Raw genomic sequence first — 16,166 nt, 5'->3', positions numbered from 1 at the left:
CAATGCTAGACAAGGTAAGTATTGGCTCTCATTAGCTGTAGGAGTCTGAGGCTCTTTCTAGAAGGTACTTAGATCCAAGGGCTCAGAAACCAGCAATGTCCATTTGCCTCCAAACCCTGTCGTACACTGAGAGTTCCCCTAAGTGGATTCCCAGGGAGGCTAGCCCACAGGATGACGAGTAAGCAGAGGGTTCCACGGTCCGGTTCAATACGCTTGGGAAATGCTGTATCCTCTGCCCCCGCTGGAGAGTCCTAAGATACTTTGAGATACTTACTAATAATATTAGCACTTTTAAAGAACTAAGCCACCTTACCAAAGCAGCTTGTTTAACTTGTTGAAACAGCATTTCCCAAACTCATTTGACCACAAAAACCTCTTTTTGTTTTGTTTTGTTTCTGTTTTGTTTGTTTTGTTTTGTTTTATTTTACTTTTGTTTACCTAACACCTATTAGCACCCAGCGGAACACACTGTGGGAACTGCCACGCTAGGCCGTGCTGCGTCCCCCGGAATGGTAATAACGCTTTTGTTATTTTAAGGGGGAAACTATGATTTCTTTTTCTCTCTGTGGAACTTAGAGTCAAACATGGGAATGGCTTTCTATTAGCATAGGCACCTGCCGCTGGGGCAGAGAATAGTGGTACATCTTCCCTTTGAGTTCAGGATTGTCTGTCTCTTCCCCAACCAAGAGCCTTTCTCCTTCTGACCCCCAGGGACCACATCTTTCTAAGGACCCTCTCCTAATCGTGTCTGCTTCTCCCTCCTTGCTGTTTCCCGCCTGATTTCTCAACTTTGCTCAGACGATAATGCTCAGCGGCTCCTCGCTGAAGGAAATGAACAAGTCACCAATCTCCAGTATTATTATTTATCTGCTACATGGAGATGATAAACCTCCCATCTTAGCTAGTTCTTTCAGATGACTTAGTATAGCAAGGTACTGGAAAACCACTAGGAGCCATAAGAGAAGATAGTGCTATTATTATAATGGCCCCAATGACTCTGGCAGTGAGTTAGCCCTGCACAATTTGCTGATCCCTGACTACTGAGTGTCCCATGGGCTAAAATGCCTCCAAAGTCACCCTTGGGTTTATTTGGATGGGAAAACCAAAGGAGGTGGCTTCTCATCCTCTACACTCTGTTTATGCATCTCCTCCCTATCCTCTCCCTGTCTTTCACTCGGCCACAGGTGAAGTGTGTCAGATACTGGCCAGATGACACAGAGGTCTATGGAGACATTAAAGTCACCCTGATAGAAACAGAACCCCTGGCAGAATATGTCATCCGCACCTTCACAGTTCAGAAGGTAAGTTTCCCTTTCCATGGGAATTCCCTCTTTTAAGCCAATTGGTTGGTCTATTCATGCAGAAAGTGTAGAGCAAGGGACTGATTTGTGCCCAGTTGACATGATACAACAGTCAGAATAGATTTTGCAATGGATTCCTCAACTAGAGAGACAGACTTCAACAGACAATGTAATGAACTAAGGATATGATACATGCTTATGAAAGCTATATGGTTACCAAAGGATGGAGGTAAAAATGTAGAGGGCACAAGAGATTTAAATGTACTCCATTACATACCCCTAGAGCCAAAATAATTTGTAGAGAAAATTGGGACTGAGAAGGCTCCAGTAGAGGAAAGGATGAGAGGAATAGTATCCTTGGCCAAGGGTCAAAAACATGTCATGCACAGAGCAAAAAGATGGCAGCATTTGCCAGGCTGGGAATCTAGTCTAGGACTGATCCCAACCAGGGCGATTTGGTCCTCTAGTTGGTATTTGTCTGACTTCTCATCCTCTCCAGTCATGTCAGATAATTCCTTCCTATACTTTAGTGTAGTGGTTCTCAGCCTGTGTAATACCATCAGAAATATCAGATATTTACACCAAGATTCATAACAGTAGCAAAATTATGGTTATGAAGTAGCAATGAAAATAACATTATGGCTGAGGGATGCCCCAACATGAGGAACTGTTTTAAAGGGTTGCAGCATTAGGAAGTTTGAGAAGCGCTGCCCTAGTAAAACTATCCATGTAGAAGTCTTCCTTCCTCAGTGAGGCCAGGAGCTGTTCCAGGGGCAGGAACTATGGCTTAAATCACCTCTTTGAAGGGCCTAGCACATGTCTAGGAAAAGATGACCCTTGGTGAGTATTACCTAACGGTAGATGAAAAATAAAATGGAGGTTTCCTAGTTCTGGCTAGGAAATGCTCTAATATCTGCTGAAGATATGCAAGCAAAATACTCGTACACATAAAAATAAATAAATACATTAATTCATTTTTAAGATGTCCTTCAAGAAATTACTGGTTTCATATTTTCCGAAAGCAACTGAGCATAGTTACTTTGAGTTAACACCCATTCACCCAGCAAGGGTCTCATCTCCCCAAACCCCACCCTCCACCCCATCTCTCCCCACCCCCACCCCCACATCACACTGGGAAAGTAATGAAGGAAGCAAGTGAAGGAACAGAGGCCCATTCTCTCCTCAGAAAGGCTACCATGAGATCCGAGAGCTCCGCCTCTTCCACTTCACCAGCTGGCCGGACCATGGTGTTCCCTGCTATGCCACTGGCCTTCTGGGCTTTGTTCGCCAGGTCAAGTTCCTCAATCCCCCAGAAGCTGGACCCATAGTGGTCCATTGCAGGTGAGTCAAACCTTCATCCCAGTTCCGTAATCAACAGGACCTCTGTGGATGTGTTCTCTGGGTGAGGGTGATACTGTCTTGTCCCAGGGCCTTGGGTTTTGGCTTTAAGACTCCTCCTCCTATGGCCCAGAGCCTTGTTACCTTCTGAAGAGACCTAGATCCCGAGGTCCAACAACAACAGCTGTAATGGTTAAGTTACTGTTACAGTTGTTACTCCAAGGGATACAACGGGGCTTAGCAACACCTGATATGCCTGCCATGTATATCTGCCCATATTATTTCACTTCACATCCAAGCTTGATAGGTGAACAACATTCTTATTACTCCCACTTTACAGATAGGGAAACTGAGGCACAAAAATGGTAGAGAGAGCTGGGAAATGTCAAAGCTGGTTTTGTTAACATGTTCTCTGGCGCTTCCTGGCAGCAACTTGACATGGGACACCTTGGCATAAGTATGTGTCTATCCACTCCTATTATTTTTAATATCAGTTGCAGGCCTGCAGGGTCCTTAATAGAGAGCAAGTAGCCAGCATCAGGCTCCCCTTATTACTGAGACGGGAAATTTTTAGCTTTGACCTAGAAAGTCACTTTGAACATAAGTGGCATTGGATCCTCCTAAATGGAGATGAAGTATTGTGTCAAGGGCATTTGGAATTGGAAGAAGGGAGATGTCCAGACCTGAAGGCCACAGAGTCTGTATCCACCTCCTCCCCATACCCCTCGTTTCAGTATGACCTTGGGCTTAGCACAGCTCCTTACACCTTGTACAATTTGGCCATTTCATCCTTCCTGGCAATGTCCGTGTCAATCAAGAGGCCAGAGGGGACTCTGCATTGTCTCAGAGCCAGCCCCTCCCCCAAATGGCATCCCTTTGTGTTCTCCACAGCAGTAGATACAAAACAAACCACACTTCACAGGTGAAAATTGAGAGTTTAGCTGAAACCTCTGAACTGTGAGCATCTGGCATGGATTCTCTGCTTTCTCTCTCTCATTGCGAAGAACAAAAGGTCTATTAGCATCTAAACTTGAGATCTATCTCCCAACAGCAGCCAGAGATCAGGAGGGAGAGAGGAAGGGAGAGAAAGGCAAGTAGTCATGAGACCCTCTCCCACTTGCAATCCTGGGTGTGGTGGTCTGTGCCTGTGTCTCCATAACAAGTCACTGTAAAGTATCTAAGCAGAATGCTACCTTCTCCTGGGGCTGTTATGGTTTGGCTAATGCACACTAAGTACCTGAGAGGATTCCAAACCATTCTCCCAGACTCTTACCATCATCCAACACCCCAGACAAAGCGTAACAAATACTTTAGGACACTAAGTGTCTTACTAATCTTCCTATCCCTACTCTTAATCATGGCATGCAGGGCATCATGGATACTTGATATATATTCATGGAATATAAGTAGCCAGGCACAAAACTAAACAATTTACATGCATTATGCTTCTAAAATGTAATTTAATGCAATTTACATATGTTGTACTATTAATACTAAGAGGTATATGGCCTGTTTCATTTTATGAATGAGAATAGTGAAGCCCAAAGAGATGAAGTCATTTGCCCAAAGTCACACAGCTAGTAAATAACAGAGCCAAGATTTAATCTCAGGATATCAAATACTATGTGTTTAACTACTAGTTTATTCTAGAAAAACAAACAAACAGAAAACAAAGCATATACATGTGTGTGCATGCACACATACACACACACACACACACACAGAGAGAGAGAGAGAGAGAGAGAGAGAGAGAGAGAGAGAGAGAGAGAGAGAGAGAACTCAGTCTTTTCAAAACCTCTCCCAGGAGGCAGGAGCTGAAGCTCAGTGACACCAGGCACCTTATTCACTGATATTGGAGCCAAGATTCAAATCCAGTGATTCCAGTTCATAAATTAAGTGGACTGTGAGGCTTTGGGAAACAAATGAATGAATGATTTTCTATCTATCTATCTATCTATCTATCTATCTATCTATCTATCTATCTATATCTATATCTATATCTATTTATCTATCTAAATCTCTAGCTACAGCTACACACACACACATACACACACACACACACACACACATGTATCCCTTCCCAAGCTCCAGAGCCAGTTCTGTTCAATTCTTTTGAAAGGGTCTAGAGTTTCATGGGGACAGGTATTTTGAGGCAAGACTAAGTCAGCCTGCACTCAGATCAAACCATGGCAACTGCTTCCAAGGGTTTGGTTTCCAGACCACCACTGATGCGGGGCCCCAGCGGGCCACTGCTTCATGGCCAGTGTTGCTTTAGCATCTCATTTATTTCCGCATTGTTAGACAAAGACATTTGTTTCCACAGGGTAAGTAAAGTGTCAAACCACCATCAAATGCGGGCTTCCTTCACAGTCTGTCCTGCCTTCCCTTCCAAAAACTGCAGAGTACAGGCCAGAGCTCTGTGATTCCACCCCGTTGTTATAGAGCTCAGAGATAATCTGGGAAGATCTGTTGTGTTCCAGGGAGTTTTGTGAAATCCTCTTGCTGTTCTGTGTCTTGTGTGAAATTCTCCTGTTAAAGCTTGTCAGTAATGACAAACTGATTCTCTGTTGGGGAACCTGGTCCTGATGAGGGTCTCAAGGCTGTCAGCTACCCCAGTTTGATGATGTGTTTGAGTCATGATCCTGAGGACACCATCACAAATGGGTCAACCACTGCAGGGCCTTGAATAGGAGACTCCAGATCTACTCTCTGCCTTTGACACAGCTCAAGAGTTCTGGTCTCTGTCTATCCCACTCTGTGTAACCCAATAAAAGAAGAACAAAAGAAAGGGGAAAGACGGGTTTACTAGGAAGGCTCCAGTATACCAGGCACACTACACATCTTATTAAGAATGGTAGTAGAAATTCTAGACTGCCTCAGAGAACTCTCAGCTCTCCTATTTGCCAGCTCTATGACCTCAGGCTACAAGTTCTCTAATGCCTCAGTTTCTCGATGATGAAATGGGATAAGAAACTTGCCTATCACCTCCTAGGGAAGTCCAAGGTCAAATTTGTACAACAATGTTCTGGTACAAAAAGTACTCCATAAGAATTTGTTATACATGTGCAGCAAAATAAACCCTGAAAACCACCTCCAATGGTAAGCATTATTCTCCCATCTAATACAGGAAAAAAAAGTGGTCACTTGTTCAGCATAGCATGGGAATGCTGGAATCCCAACCGTTCTGTCTGCCTTCTGCAACCCACTGCCTCACAGCAAGGCTTTTGAGATAGGGTCAAATGATAGAGGCCTTATCACCATCTCATCCCAAGACCTAACACACACCTAACTTCTCTTGCAGTGCTGGAGCCGGGAGGACAGGCTGCTTCATTGCCATTGACACCATGCTTGATATGGCTGAGAATGAAGGGGTTGTGGATATCTTCAACTGTGTGCGCGAGCTCCGGGCACAGAGGGTCAACCTGGTGCAGACAGAGGTGAGTCCTGGGGCACTGAGCCAGATAGTTACCTAAAACCTTGACCAAAGAGAAACACGGTGGGACAGAGGCTCATGATGGAAAAGTCCTGCAGAAGGAGATGGACCTGTACAACTATTGGTCCAAGGTGCCTGTATAGCTCACTGTGGGGAAGTGTCCAGACCAATGCTGGGATTCTATGGTACAGGAACTTCTGGAAGCATTAACTGGTGAGTTCTCTGTCTCTACTGTCATCCAAGGAAGACCCAGTGACAGTTGTTAGAGATGGTGTTTAAGCCTCGGATGAAGTAATGGAGAAGGAGAGGAAGTATTGATGCTTACAGAATGCCTGCTTTGTGCCAAGCACTCACAGACCTTAATAGAAATGGCTTGACAGACACAGTGATTTTTTTAACATTTATTTATTTCATTTTATGTGTCTAAGTGTTTTGTCTACATGTATGTAAGTGCACCACATGTGTGCCTGGTGCTCACAAAGGTCAGACAGTCCTGTAGGGTCTCCTAGAGCTGGAGTTACCATGGTTACGAACCACCATGTAGTTGCTGGGACCCAAACCCTAGTCTTCTGCAAAAGTAGCAAGTTCTCTTAACTACTGAGCCATCTCTTTAGCCCAAAGTTCTTGAGAACATTGACTTGAGCTAAAGGCTGAAGCATCCTAGAGAGACAAACATAATCCTTACCTTCAAGGAAAGACAGACACCCAGGTTTCTTTCTGTCTAGCTGGAGAGCCCAATGCCTGAAGATAATACTCCTAAGACTGTCTGAATTGTCACCTAAAATGAGCCAAGCAGTGCACATTCTTAGTATCTAGGATAGTTTCCCTGTTCTTCACAGCCCATGATACATCTCCCACTCACATCTCTATTCTAGCAGTGAATATAACATTGAGAAATTATATACCTAAGACTTCACTTTGATAAAGCCTAAGACCCTAACTTTGTCCTGAACCACTCTCTCTTGTTAATCAGGTTTTCTGTTTATCCCACTCCTGTATGCCTTGGGCTGTTGTTCTGCATCAAGTCAACCTTTTGGTTCTAGTTAAGGTTGTAGATATCCTAGCAGATCTAGAACCCACAAGAGCTGCACTGGTATCAACCTTGCAAAGGGACATACCCATGGCTTTAGGTACAGCAGTCCCTGCAGATGCTCACCGAAATTTTCATCACACTGGAATCTACCACAGGCTATGAGAGAGTCCACAGGCCAATTCTCAGGCCTATCTCACTAGAGCCAAGATAACTGTGCTGTGCTGACTGTGCTCAATATTATGCCTACAGAAGGTGATTGCTTTAGGTACAGTAAAAAATGTAGCCTCACTGTCAAGCAGGGAAACAGTTGCATCCCATTTAAAAACACTCTATTTAAAGGGGCCAAATTTTTGTCAAAAAAAGGTCCCCCAACAAACACTCTAAAGACCTAGAATTGATAATAAACATATGCTTGATAGATTTAAAAGAATATTTTCTGGAAAGAAGAAAACATGAAGATATAGAAAAGGAAAGAATTTCATCAGAAGAGAAAAGTGGGTCCCAAGAAGCAGGATGGAGAGTATGGGACACAGATTTTAGGGTCAGACCCAGAGATGCAGCTTTTAGCCCAAGCTGTCTCTTTGGAGGAAAACCCAAGGCACTCTGGTTGTTGAGTGTAAAGTGGGATAGGACAGAAGTAAATTAAGTGTAGTTTATTGTGCTGTAACATCTGGAACCCAACTCTGCTGGCAACCTCTGAGAGACAGTGTGGACCACATTTCTCTAAACTGTCCCACAGAAGAAGAGCAGAACCTTGGGGTTTTATCTCCAACTCTCCACCTGTCGGTTTGATTTTCCTAAGCATAATACTAAGTACACTCTGGGAAGTAGGAAGAAACCCCCAGCAGAGAAGACCTGGTTTCTGTGGCTAGCAGCTTCCGGGTGAAAGCTGACGATGTGAGTGGAAGCCCTGGAGCACCTGTAATGGCATGTGCTCACATTTCGCCCCCTTATCAGTGACTCTGCTGTCCCATCCTAGATGAGGGGAAATGCACTGTATAGCTCAATCACTGTAAAACACGGCACTTAGACCTTTGGGATGCAGGATAAAAACTAAGAATTCTGTAGAATAAATCATGTCTTTCTTTGTTGCTGCAAGAGTCATTCGCTGTGAACAAATGCTCACAGGCAACTGTTCTGAACCAGAGCTCCCATCCCCTCCCATTGACCTTGCAGGAGCAGTACGTGTTTGTGCACGATGCCATCCTGGAAGCATGCCTCTGTGGCAACACTGCTATCCCCGTGTGTGAGTTCCGCTCTCTCTACTACAACATCAGCAGGCTGGACCCACAGACCAACTCCAGCCAGATCAAAGATGAGTTTCAGGTATGATCAAAGCCGACGTTCAGGGACTTGGTTGCTCGGAGTTGTCCTAACAAATTCCCACAGCTCGGGTCACTTACACAGCAGACACTTGCTTTTCACATCTCTGAAAGCACTGAAGGCCAAAAGCAAGCTACCAGCAAATGTAGTATCTGGGGAGAGCTCAGACTCGACTGTGGTTGATGAGTGGCTGTTTCCTTACAGTTTCACATGGCGTGTGTGTGTGTGTGTGTGTGTGTGTGTGTTGTGTGTGTGTTTTCATAGGGACACTGATCCCCAATTACTTCCCACAGAATCTACATCCTCATATGCCCTGCTGGGAGCCGGAAGAACAGCATATGATATAGGGATGAGGAAGGAAATGTGTGTGCATGTGCATGTGTGCGTGCGTGTGTGTGTGTGTGTGTGTGTGTGTGTGTGTGTGTGTGTGTTTTCAATTTATAGCAATGTTCAAATGCATATACTTCAAATGCATATTGTGAGCTTTTCTTGATGAGCTTGGTGTATGTGAGTGTGTGTGTGTGTGTGTGTGTGTGTCTGCAGTGCCCAGCAGCTGTGGAAAGCTTTTCACACCATCAGATTGCACAGTCATTAGCAACTATTAACCAATCACTCAATGACGGCTGACACTTGTTTTTCCACTGTGATTATGCTATTGAACTGAGGTCTTAGTTAATTCTTGTTGATGTTGTGGAATGGACAGAAGTTTATAAGCTTGTGTGAATTTCATGCTTCCTTGATTCTAGAGGGACTGTAGCCTCAGTGTTTTCTCCACAAATTCCATCACATGGACTTGGGAGCTTGTTGGGAATGAAGATTCTTGGGCCCCACCCAAACCTATTGAATTACAACCTACAGTTTAACAGGATCTCTGCATGCTTAAGCTTTAAACCATCTCTTAGAGCACGGCTCAGACATTGCAGAGCCTCACCTTTGGAACCAGGATGTTCAAAACTGCAGATTTGGTCTGAGAGGCCTGAATATGAATGACTGAGTAGAAGTCGCTGGACCTAGCACTGAGTGAAAAGCTAGAGTTCAGCCCATCATCTCATGGCTAAGACCACAACATGTCTGGGAAACGGTGCTGTTTGAACTTGGCATGAGGAAACAAGTAAATACCAGGCTCATATTATTCCAGTCATGCTGATATTTTAGGACTCCTTTAAAAAAGTAACCTTTATTGTCTCAGACCATAGAATGCCAAGTGTCCGTGCAATGGAAGGCATACAACCCAGAATATCGCACACAGGATATAGTCTATTGGATGGGACAGGTCTAATTGTGTGACACTTACTCTACAGAGCACAAGTGTTACAATTCTGTAAACCCCCAAGACCTCTTATCTACCCTGAGCAGTACATCCTAGCATCCGCCCATTGTCCATCCCTGTTAATACTGAGAAAAGTCCTGGTAAATCACTTCCTTCCTTCCAGGGCACTTCAAGTGATATTTAACATTCATTGAACCCACCCCCCCATATGCCCTTCTGGCTGGCCCTCCCTTAATGCTGTGCTGCTAGCTCAGTTGAACAACAGTTCGAATGGTTGGCAGGTGTTGTCAGCCTGTGGCTTAGCCTGTGTGTGGGCATGCTGCCCCTGCAGCCTTGGCATCTTGAAGGTGTTGCAAAGTTCCTGGCAAAGGCTCTTAACCCAGAAGTCCTATAGCAGCCAGCAGGATATAATAGAATAACAGTGTTATGGGAAAAGCATGGGTTTGGGAAAAGAGGTAGCAGAGTCAAGCTTGGAGGGTGGAAACAGATGAGTTAAGATAAACTGGGATATCAATTCCCTTTGCTTAGATACAGCCTCCTCTACTTACCTTTATACCCCACAGACACTCAACATCGTGACACCCCGAGTGCGGCCTGAAGACTGCAGCATTGGGCTCTTACCTCGGAACCATGATAAGAATCGGAGCATGGATGCCCTGCCTCTGGACCGCTGTCTACCCTTCCTCATCTCAGTAGATGGAGAGTCCAGCAACTATATCAATGCAGCACTGATGGATGTAAGCTGAGCCCTGGCAGGAAGCCCTTGGGAGTCATTACAGTCACAGCTCTTTCCCAACCTGGAGATGGCTGAATCCAGAGCCCAACTGGCCACCTTGATTCTAACTGGTGGCTTCTGAGACCATAGTTCCCCTGAAGTCTCATGTTTAAGCCCAGAGAGATTGTGTGCTTTTGTCTCTTTGGCTTAAAAAAGGTAGACAGAACAGATCTCAAAAGCTGGGGGGGAAAAGATTCCTATAAGAGCTCAAGTCGATAGTTCTATCCTGCACGCTTCTATGTCTCACAAAAATGACTCTCAGGCAGGAGTTCAGCTCTGGCAACATTCCTCATGCCAGGCCTTTGTCTGGGACCTTGGGAGACAAGATGTAGTATAGCATCTTGGAGTTCCTGCTCGTGTATCTCATATAGGTCTTCACATAACCCCTGTGCAGACCTATAAAAAGATAAAGAGGGGAAATGGGACATGTCCCAGATTTTCTTGCTAAGGTACCATCCTCTGCTTCCTCAGTGGCATGTCCCAGAAGAGAACTGTTCCCTACTGTGGTTTGAAATTAGGAAATGTTCTGCCCCAGTGTTCCCATGCCTCTGCTTCATATGCCTCGCCCCTGTGTCTTTGGGCATTTTCTGACTATCACAATTGCACCTTCAGGGTCTGCAGATGTTTGAAACAGTGTGAGCCACAGGCATTCCAGTCTCACCCATGAACTTTGTAGCAGGAGAGAAGAAGAGACTGAGGAAGATGTGCTCAGGGTATTCCAGATAGCTAGCGGCAAAGCCAGAGCTCCTCGCTTCCACTCTAGAATTCATTTATTGAACTCCTGACTGAGTGTAGCTTAAGACCTTCTAAGATTCTCTGTCTCTGTCTTTCTGTCTCTCTGTCTCTCTGTCTCTCTCTTTCTCTCTGTGTATGTGTGCACGCCTCTCTGAATGTATGCTGTCTCTATCTGTCTCTGTGTGTCTGTCTCTGTTTGTTTGATCCATTAAGATGTGAGCATCTTGGCTTCTAAGGCTCAAGACCAAGTGGACTATTGTCTGATTGGGGATGAGCAACTCCAGGTTCCTCTCCTCACCTTTCCCCTCTCTGAGGTCATGTTCATCCAGCCCACACAGTAGTCCTTCTATCTCACTTATAGACAATAGAGTATTCCCTTCCTGGATCAAGACTATTACTTCTCCAACCTCTGATTGTCCCATGTGTTCTAAGGTTTGGAACCAAAGAAGTAATTTAAGGTCAATTCCCAACTAAGCTCTCCAAAAGCCTGCCCTGGCTTCAGCTCACAGTTGCTTACATTCTCCTGACTGAGTGTAGCTTAAGACCTTCTAAGATTCTCTGTCTCTGTCTTTCTGTCTCTCTGTCTCTCTCTTTCTCTCTGTGTATGTGTGCACACCTCTCTGAATGTATGCTGTCTCCTCTATCTGTCTCTGTGTGCCTGTCTCTGTATCTGAGGCTGTCTTCTTATATCTTTCTCCTCCTCTTTCTCTCTCTGAGTCTGTCTCTGTCTATCTCTGCCTCTCTCTATATTTCTCTCTCTCTCTCTCTCTCTCTCTCTCTCTCTCTCTCTCTCTCTCTCTCTCTCTCTGTATGTGTATGTGTGTGTCTCTGTCTGTCTATCTCTGTATTTCTGCCTCTGTCTTTCTGTGAGTTTGTCTGTTTATCTCTCGGAATCTGTCTGTCTCTGTGTCTCCATCTCTGTTTATGTCCCTCTGTTTCTGTGTGTATCTCTGTCCCCCCCAATCTCTGGCTCTCTCCGCAAGCCACCCCTATCATTGTCCTCCACCTTTCTAGCATCCTCGCTCTACCTTCTTCATCCAAGCAGGAATCAAGGAAGCTCCTGGCCTCTGTTTTGCAGGTTAGATGCTGCCTGGAGTCAAATGCCTTATGCCAAGCTCTGATTCTGATTGTCCTCTCTTTGTCCACAGGGCATTTCTCTTGTGAGTCATCACTGAGGCCTTTGCCTTTCTTATATTAAAAAAAAAAAAAATCCTTATCTGTATTCCAGCTCGGTCTGTGCATTATCTGGTAACCATAGCAGCTTTGCCTCTAGCAGAAAAAATATGAAGTCCTCTGGGTTAATTTTTAATGTTTCCCTTGGTAAAGGATGATGTTATCCATGAAATGGATTGCTGGCTGATCCCTGAAACCCGGCAGGAGCGCAGATCTCAAACATATTTTCAGATAAGACTTTGTCAGGCGTGCTGGCCTAATAGAGCATTTATCACAGAGACAGGAAAAGCAAAGAAAACTAACATGCTCTGCATGTCAGGTTCTGGACTTGAGTTGCCTCATCCAGCACTGGAGTTTTACTCTCCCCATTTTTTGGAGATCTCCCGAGGGTAAGGGCACTTTCATTTCTTGCTCAAAGCCAACGGGCTTTGAAATCGTGGCACCAAAGACCCAAGCCCCATGCCAGCTGTCTTGAAAGTCAGCTTTCAAGTAATTAATTTAACTTAATTTTTTATTTTATGGGTACAAAAGTTTTGCCTGAATCTATGTCTGTGTACCATGAACATACCTGAACTGGTGACTGCAGAGACCAGAAAAAGGTTGTGTGTGCCTGGCACCTACAGCTCCCTGGAACTGGAGTTACAGACAATTGTGAACTTCCATGTGGGTGCTGGGAATTGAACTCAGATCCTCTGGGAAAACAGCCACTGCTCTTAACTGCTGGGCCATCTCAATAGCCTTGGCCTGGTTTTAGTTTTTTTTTAAGTTTGGAAATGGCTGAAAGGCCACACTGACATAACCTTTGAGCTTGGAGACATTTAAGGGGCTATCCCCCCTTGTTAGATCATCCACTGGCCAAGAGAAGGCCCTGGGAAACAGTAATCCCTGGTGTAGATTTGATCAACATGACAACAAGGCCTTGCAATGCTATTTCTGAGTCTCTGTCCTACTCTTCCCATTTCCTTCTCACTTGTAACTCTAGCGCAACAGCTCTGACTCCCACCTAGACCTTGATAATGTATTGAAACAATGGTTGATTTCCAAGTTTCACAAGCTGCCAATGAAGTGGAGACACTACTCAATCTTTCCAAATATCTCCCCCTGGGATATTATGTCACATGGGGTCCAAAGGAAGCTCCCAAGCTTACCCTGGACTCCACCCTGTCTCTGGGACCGCAGGGTCTTTGTCTGTAACACAAGGGCAAATTAGTGTATTTACTAATGCTGTGTTGTCATTGTTTCTAATGTGAAATGAATACATTTACCGGTGCTAGGTTATAATTGTGTCTATTGTGTGCCATCTAGCCTCCTCATCACTGATGCTGAGGAAGAAAACCTAAGTGGGGAATTGATCCACCTTGTAGGAAACTTGCTTACTAGGGCTTTTTTTTTTAAGATTTATTTTTTATTAGTTTTGATTGTGTGGAGGTGTGTGCATACCTGCAAGTGAGTATGCTCACATATTTGAGTGTGGTGCCTCTAGAGCCCAGAGGCATCAGATCCTTTGGAACTGGAGAACAAATAGTTGTGAGCTGCCTGATGGGTATGTGTGCTGGGTATGTGTGCTGGGTACCAAATACAGGACCTCTGGAAGAGCAGCAAGCGCTCTCAACCACTGAGCAATCTCTTTAGCCCTATTTACCAAGTGTTGGTTTGTTTGTTTTTAATTTACATACTACATACATTGTATGACAGCTATCCCTTTTGATTTAAGTTTCATTTTCTAGAAAAAAGGAGCTTTGAAACCATCTATATTTACCAGTGTGTTGTGCCTGACTCCCCACAATAATATTTAAAACTAAGAATGTATAACAAATGGGTGGATAGTGCTGGATGAATGAACACATGGGTGAATCATAATTTATGGGGGGAAAGCTGGGTATGAATCTCAGATCCACATGATTCTGATGCCTGGCTGCCACTACTGCCTCATGGACTAAAGGACACAATATCACTTCTAGCCAAGCTAGCTCAGCTCTTGATCCATCCCAGAGACAGGAATGATCCCTGTTATCAGGCCCCTCTGAAGCCATTGGTCCCCTCCTAGGCATCATAGGCACAGGAACGTGTGGGATCCCTGATATGACAAGAGGTGTTAGGGCCAGAAGCACAGTAAACCTGCATCCAGGATTTTTCATTTCATATTGTAATGATGATTTGCTGAGCTCTGAGACATAAATAATTTATTTGGATAATCCCCATCCTCATGACACTTGCCTAATGCAATGTCTTAGTTTGGAGGAGAATGTGTTCATTATGGGAAGGTCTCCTTTGCCGCCAGGGCACTGAGAGATAACAGAGCAGGCAGGTGCTGTGTGAAATCTGTTTGGCAGGCTCAGGGCCTCTGGCAGCCATCCCGGCCTCATCATGATCAGAATCTCACTGATGGGTATATATTTGACTAAACCTGTGTCATTCTTTTGTCAGAGCCACAAGCAGCCTGCCGCCTTTGTGGTCACCCAGCACCCTCTACCCAACACTGTGGCTGACTTCTGGAGGCTGGTGTTTGATTATAATTGTTCATCTGTGGTGATGCTGAATGAGATGGACACTGCTCAGGTAGGAGGGGGCTGTGGGGCTGCTAAAGGTGAACCCCAGTGGGTCACGATTGCAAGAAGACTCTATGGTGGCCCACTGGTGGGCATTGTGTCAGACTGTGAATAGCAGGCCATACCCATTCTTCTGCCTGCAAAGTCAAGGACTCTCCCACTGAAACCTTCATTGGCTTTGGCCTTTTTCTAAGTATACCAAAGACAAGACCCTGCTGTTTAAGCCTTAGGCACTAGTTAAAACCTTACTCTAAATCATTCAGAGATCAGAAAGACAAGATCCCACACACAACACTAAACATCACCAGCTCCATAGGCTCCTCACCATGTAGCCTCGGCTGATAGAACCTGGAGTCCAAACCTGCGAATCTTTGTTCCCTGACCACCTAGATGAATCTTGACTTTATGCTTTAACCCCTCTGAGTCTTTTATCTCCCACCATCATGTGCCAATATTTTCACATACCTAAGACACTGGATACAATACTGTCTTGGGACAGCCTCTGGATACATATATGGGGTAGAGGAGATGAAGGTGGTCTTTCAGATTTTTGCCATGCTGTCTTCTGTGCCTTGAAGGAAACCCAAAGTCATTTGATGCACTCTTGTGTGATTGCTGGCCTTGTACTGGCCTTGGGTGGGAACAATTTTTTTTTCCTAAATGGGCTTGAGCTATGGTTTCAGCCTTCCAGTAGCTGCCAGTCTTGCTACAGAGACAGATGGGCAAGTTATCCCAGGCTCTCGTGGCTGTGCTATAATAGAGGTCAGCAATGAAGTGCCATGTTGACCTAGAGCAGGGAGCAATTAATTCTATCCAGACGGTGAGGAAAGATTTCAAAAGGAAGGTGATTTGGACCTTGAAGGGAGCAAGGGAGACCTGGCCATACAGGGGATGAATGGCTGGGGAAATGTTTCTACATAGAACAACAGAGGCAGAGGCAAGGCAGATGGACATACAGACACTTGTTTGTAGACAACTTCAGTTCCAAGACCCTGAGGCTGTATCCAGAAGGAAAGAATGAGGTAAGGCTAGAATAAGACAGCAGGGCTTAGACAGCAGAGAGGTTCAGGAGCCTGGGCCTTGAATTAAAGCACTGATAAAAATCAGACTTGTTTGTTAAGCGATAGGATGCTTTCCACCAATGAAGCTGTCATGCAAACCCAGTGACCCAAGCAGAAATAAGTAGCCAGGATCTGAGCATGTTAAAGCAGGAGGTGGGGACCCAGAGCACCACCC

At 44.9% G+C, this 16,166-nt stretch overlaps 1 protein-coding gene across 1 annotated transcript in view; it reads left to right on the top strand.

Moving 5' to 3' along the window:
- Positions 1 to 16,166, top strand: part of Ptprt (protein tyrosine phosphatase receptor type T) — a 1,128,608-nt gene that overhangs the window by 1,094,865 nt on the left and 17,577 nt on the right. The window contains exons 21-27 of the mRNA XM_052184183.1: positions 453 to 512; positions 1,185 to 1,301; positions 2,488 to 2,642; positions 5,941 to 6,076; positions 8,282 to 8,431; positions 10,262 to 10,435; positions 14,809 to 14,940. Coding sequence (XP_052040143.1) covers positions 453 to 512; positions 1,185 to 1,301; positions 2,488 to 2,642; positions 5,941 to 6,076; positions 8,282 to 8,431; positions 10,262 to 10,435; positions 14,809 to 14,940 — 924 coding nt within the window. The remainder of the gene's footprint in view (positions 1 to 452; positions 513 to 1,184; positions 1,302 to 2,487; positions 2,643 to 5,940; positions 6,077 to 8,281; positions 8,432 to 10,261; positions 10,436 to 14,808; positions 14,941 to 16,166) is intronic.

Source organism: Apodemus sylvaticus, chromosome 5 (assembly GCF_947179515.1).
Source record: "Apodemus sylvaticus chromosome 5, mApoSyl1.1, whole genome shotgun sequence".
NCBI classification, from domain to species: Eukaryota; Metazoa; Chordata; class Mammalia; order Rodentia; family Muridae; genus Apodemus; species Apodemus sylvaticus.
Note: the sequence above shows the minus strand (reverse complement) of the source record. Positions and strands in the feature narration are given on the sequence as shown.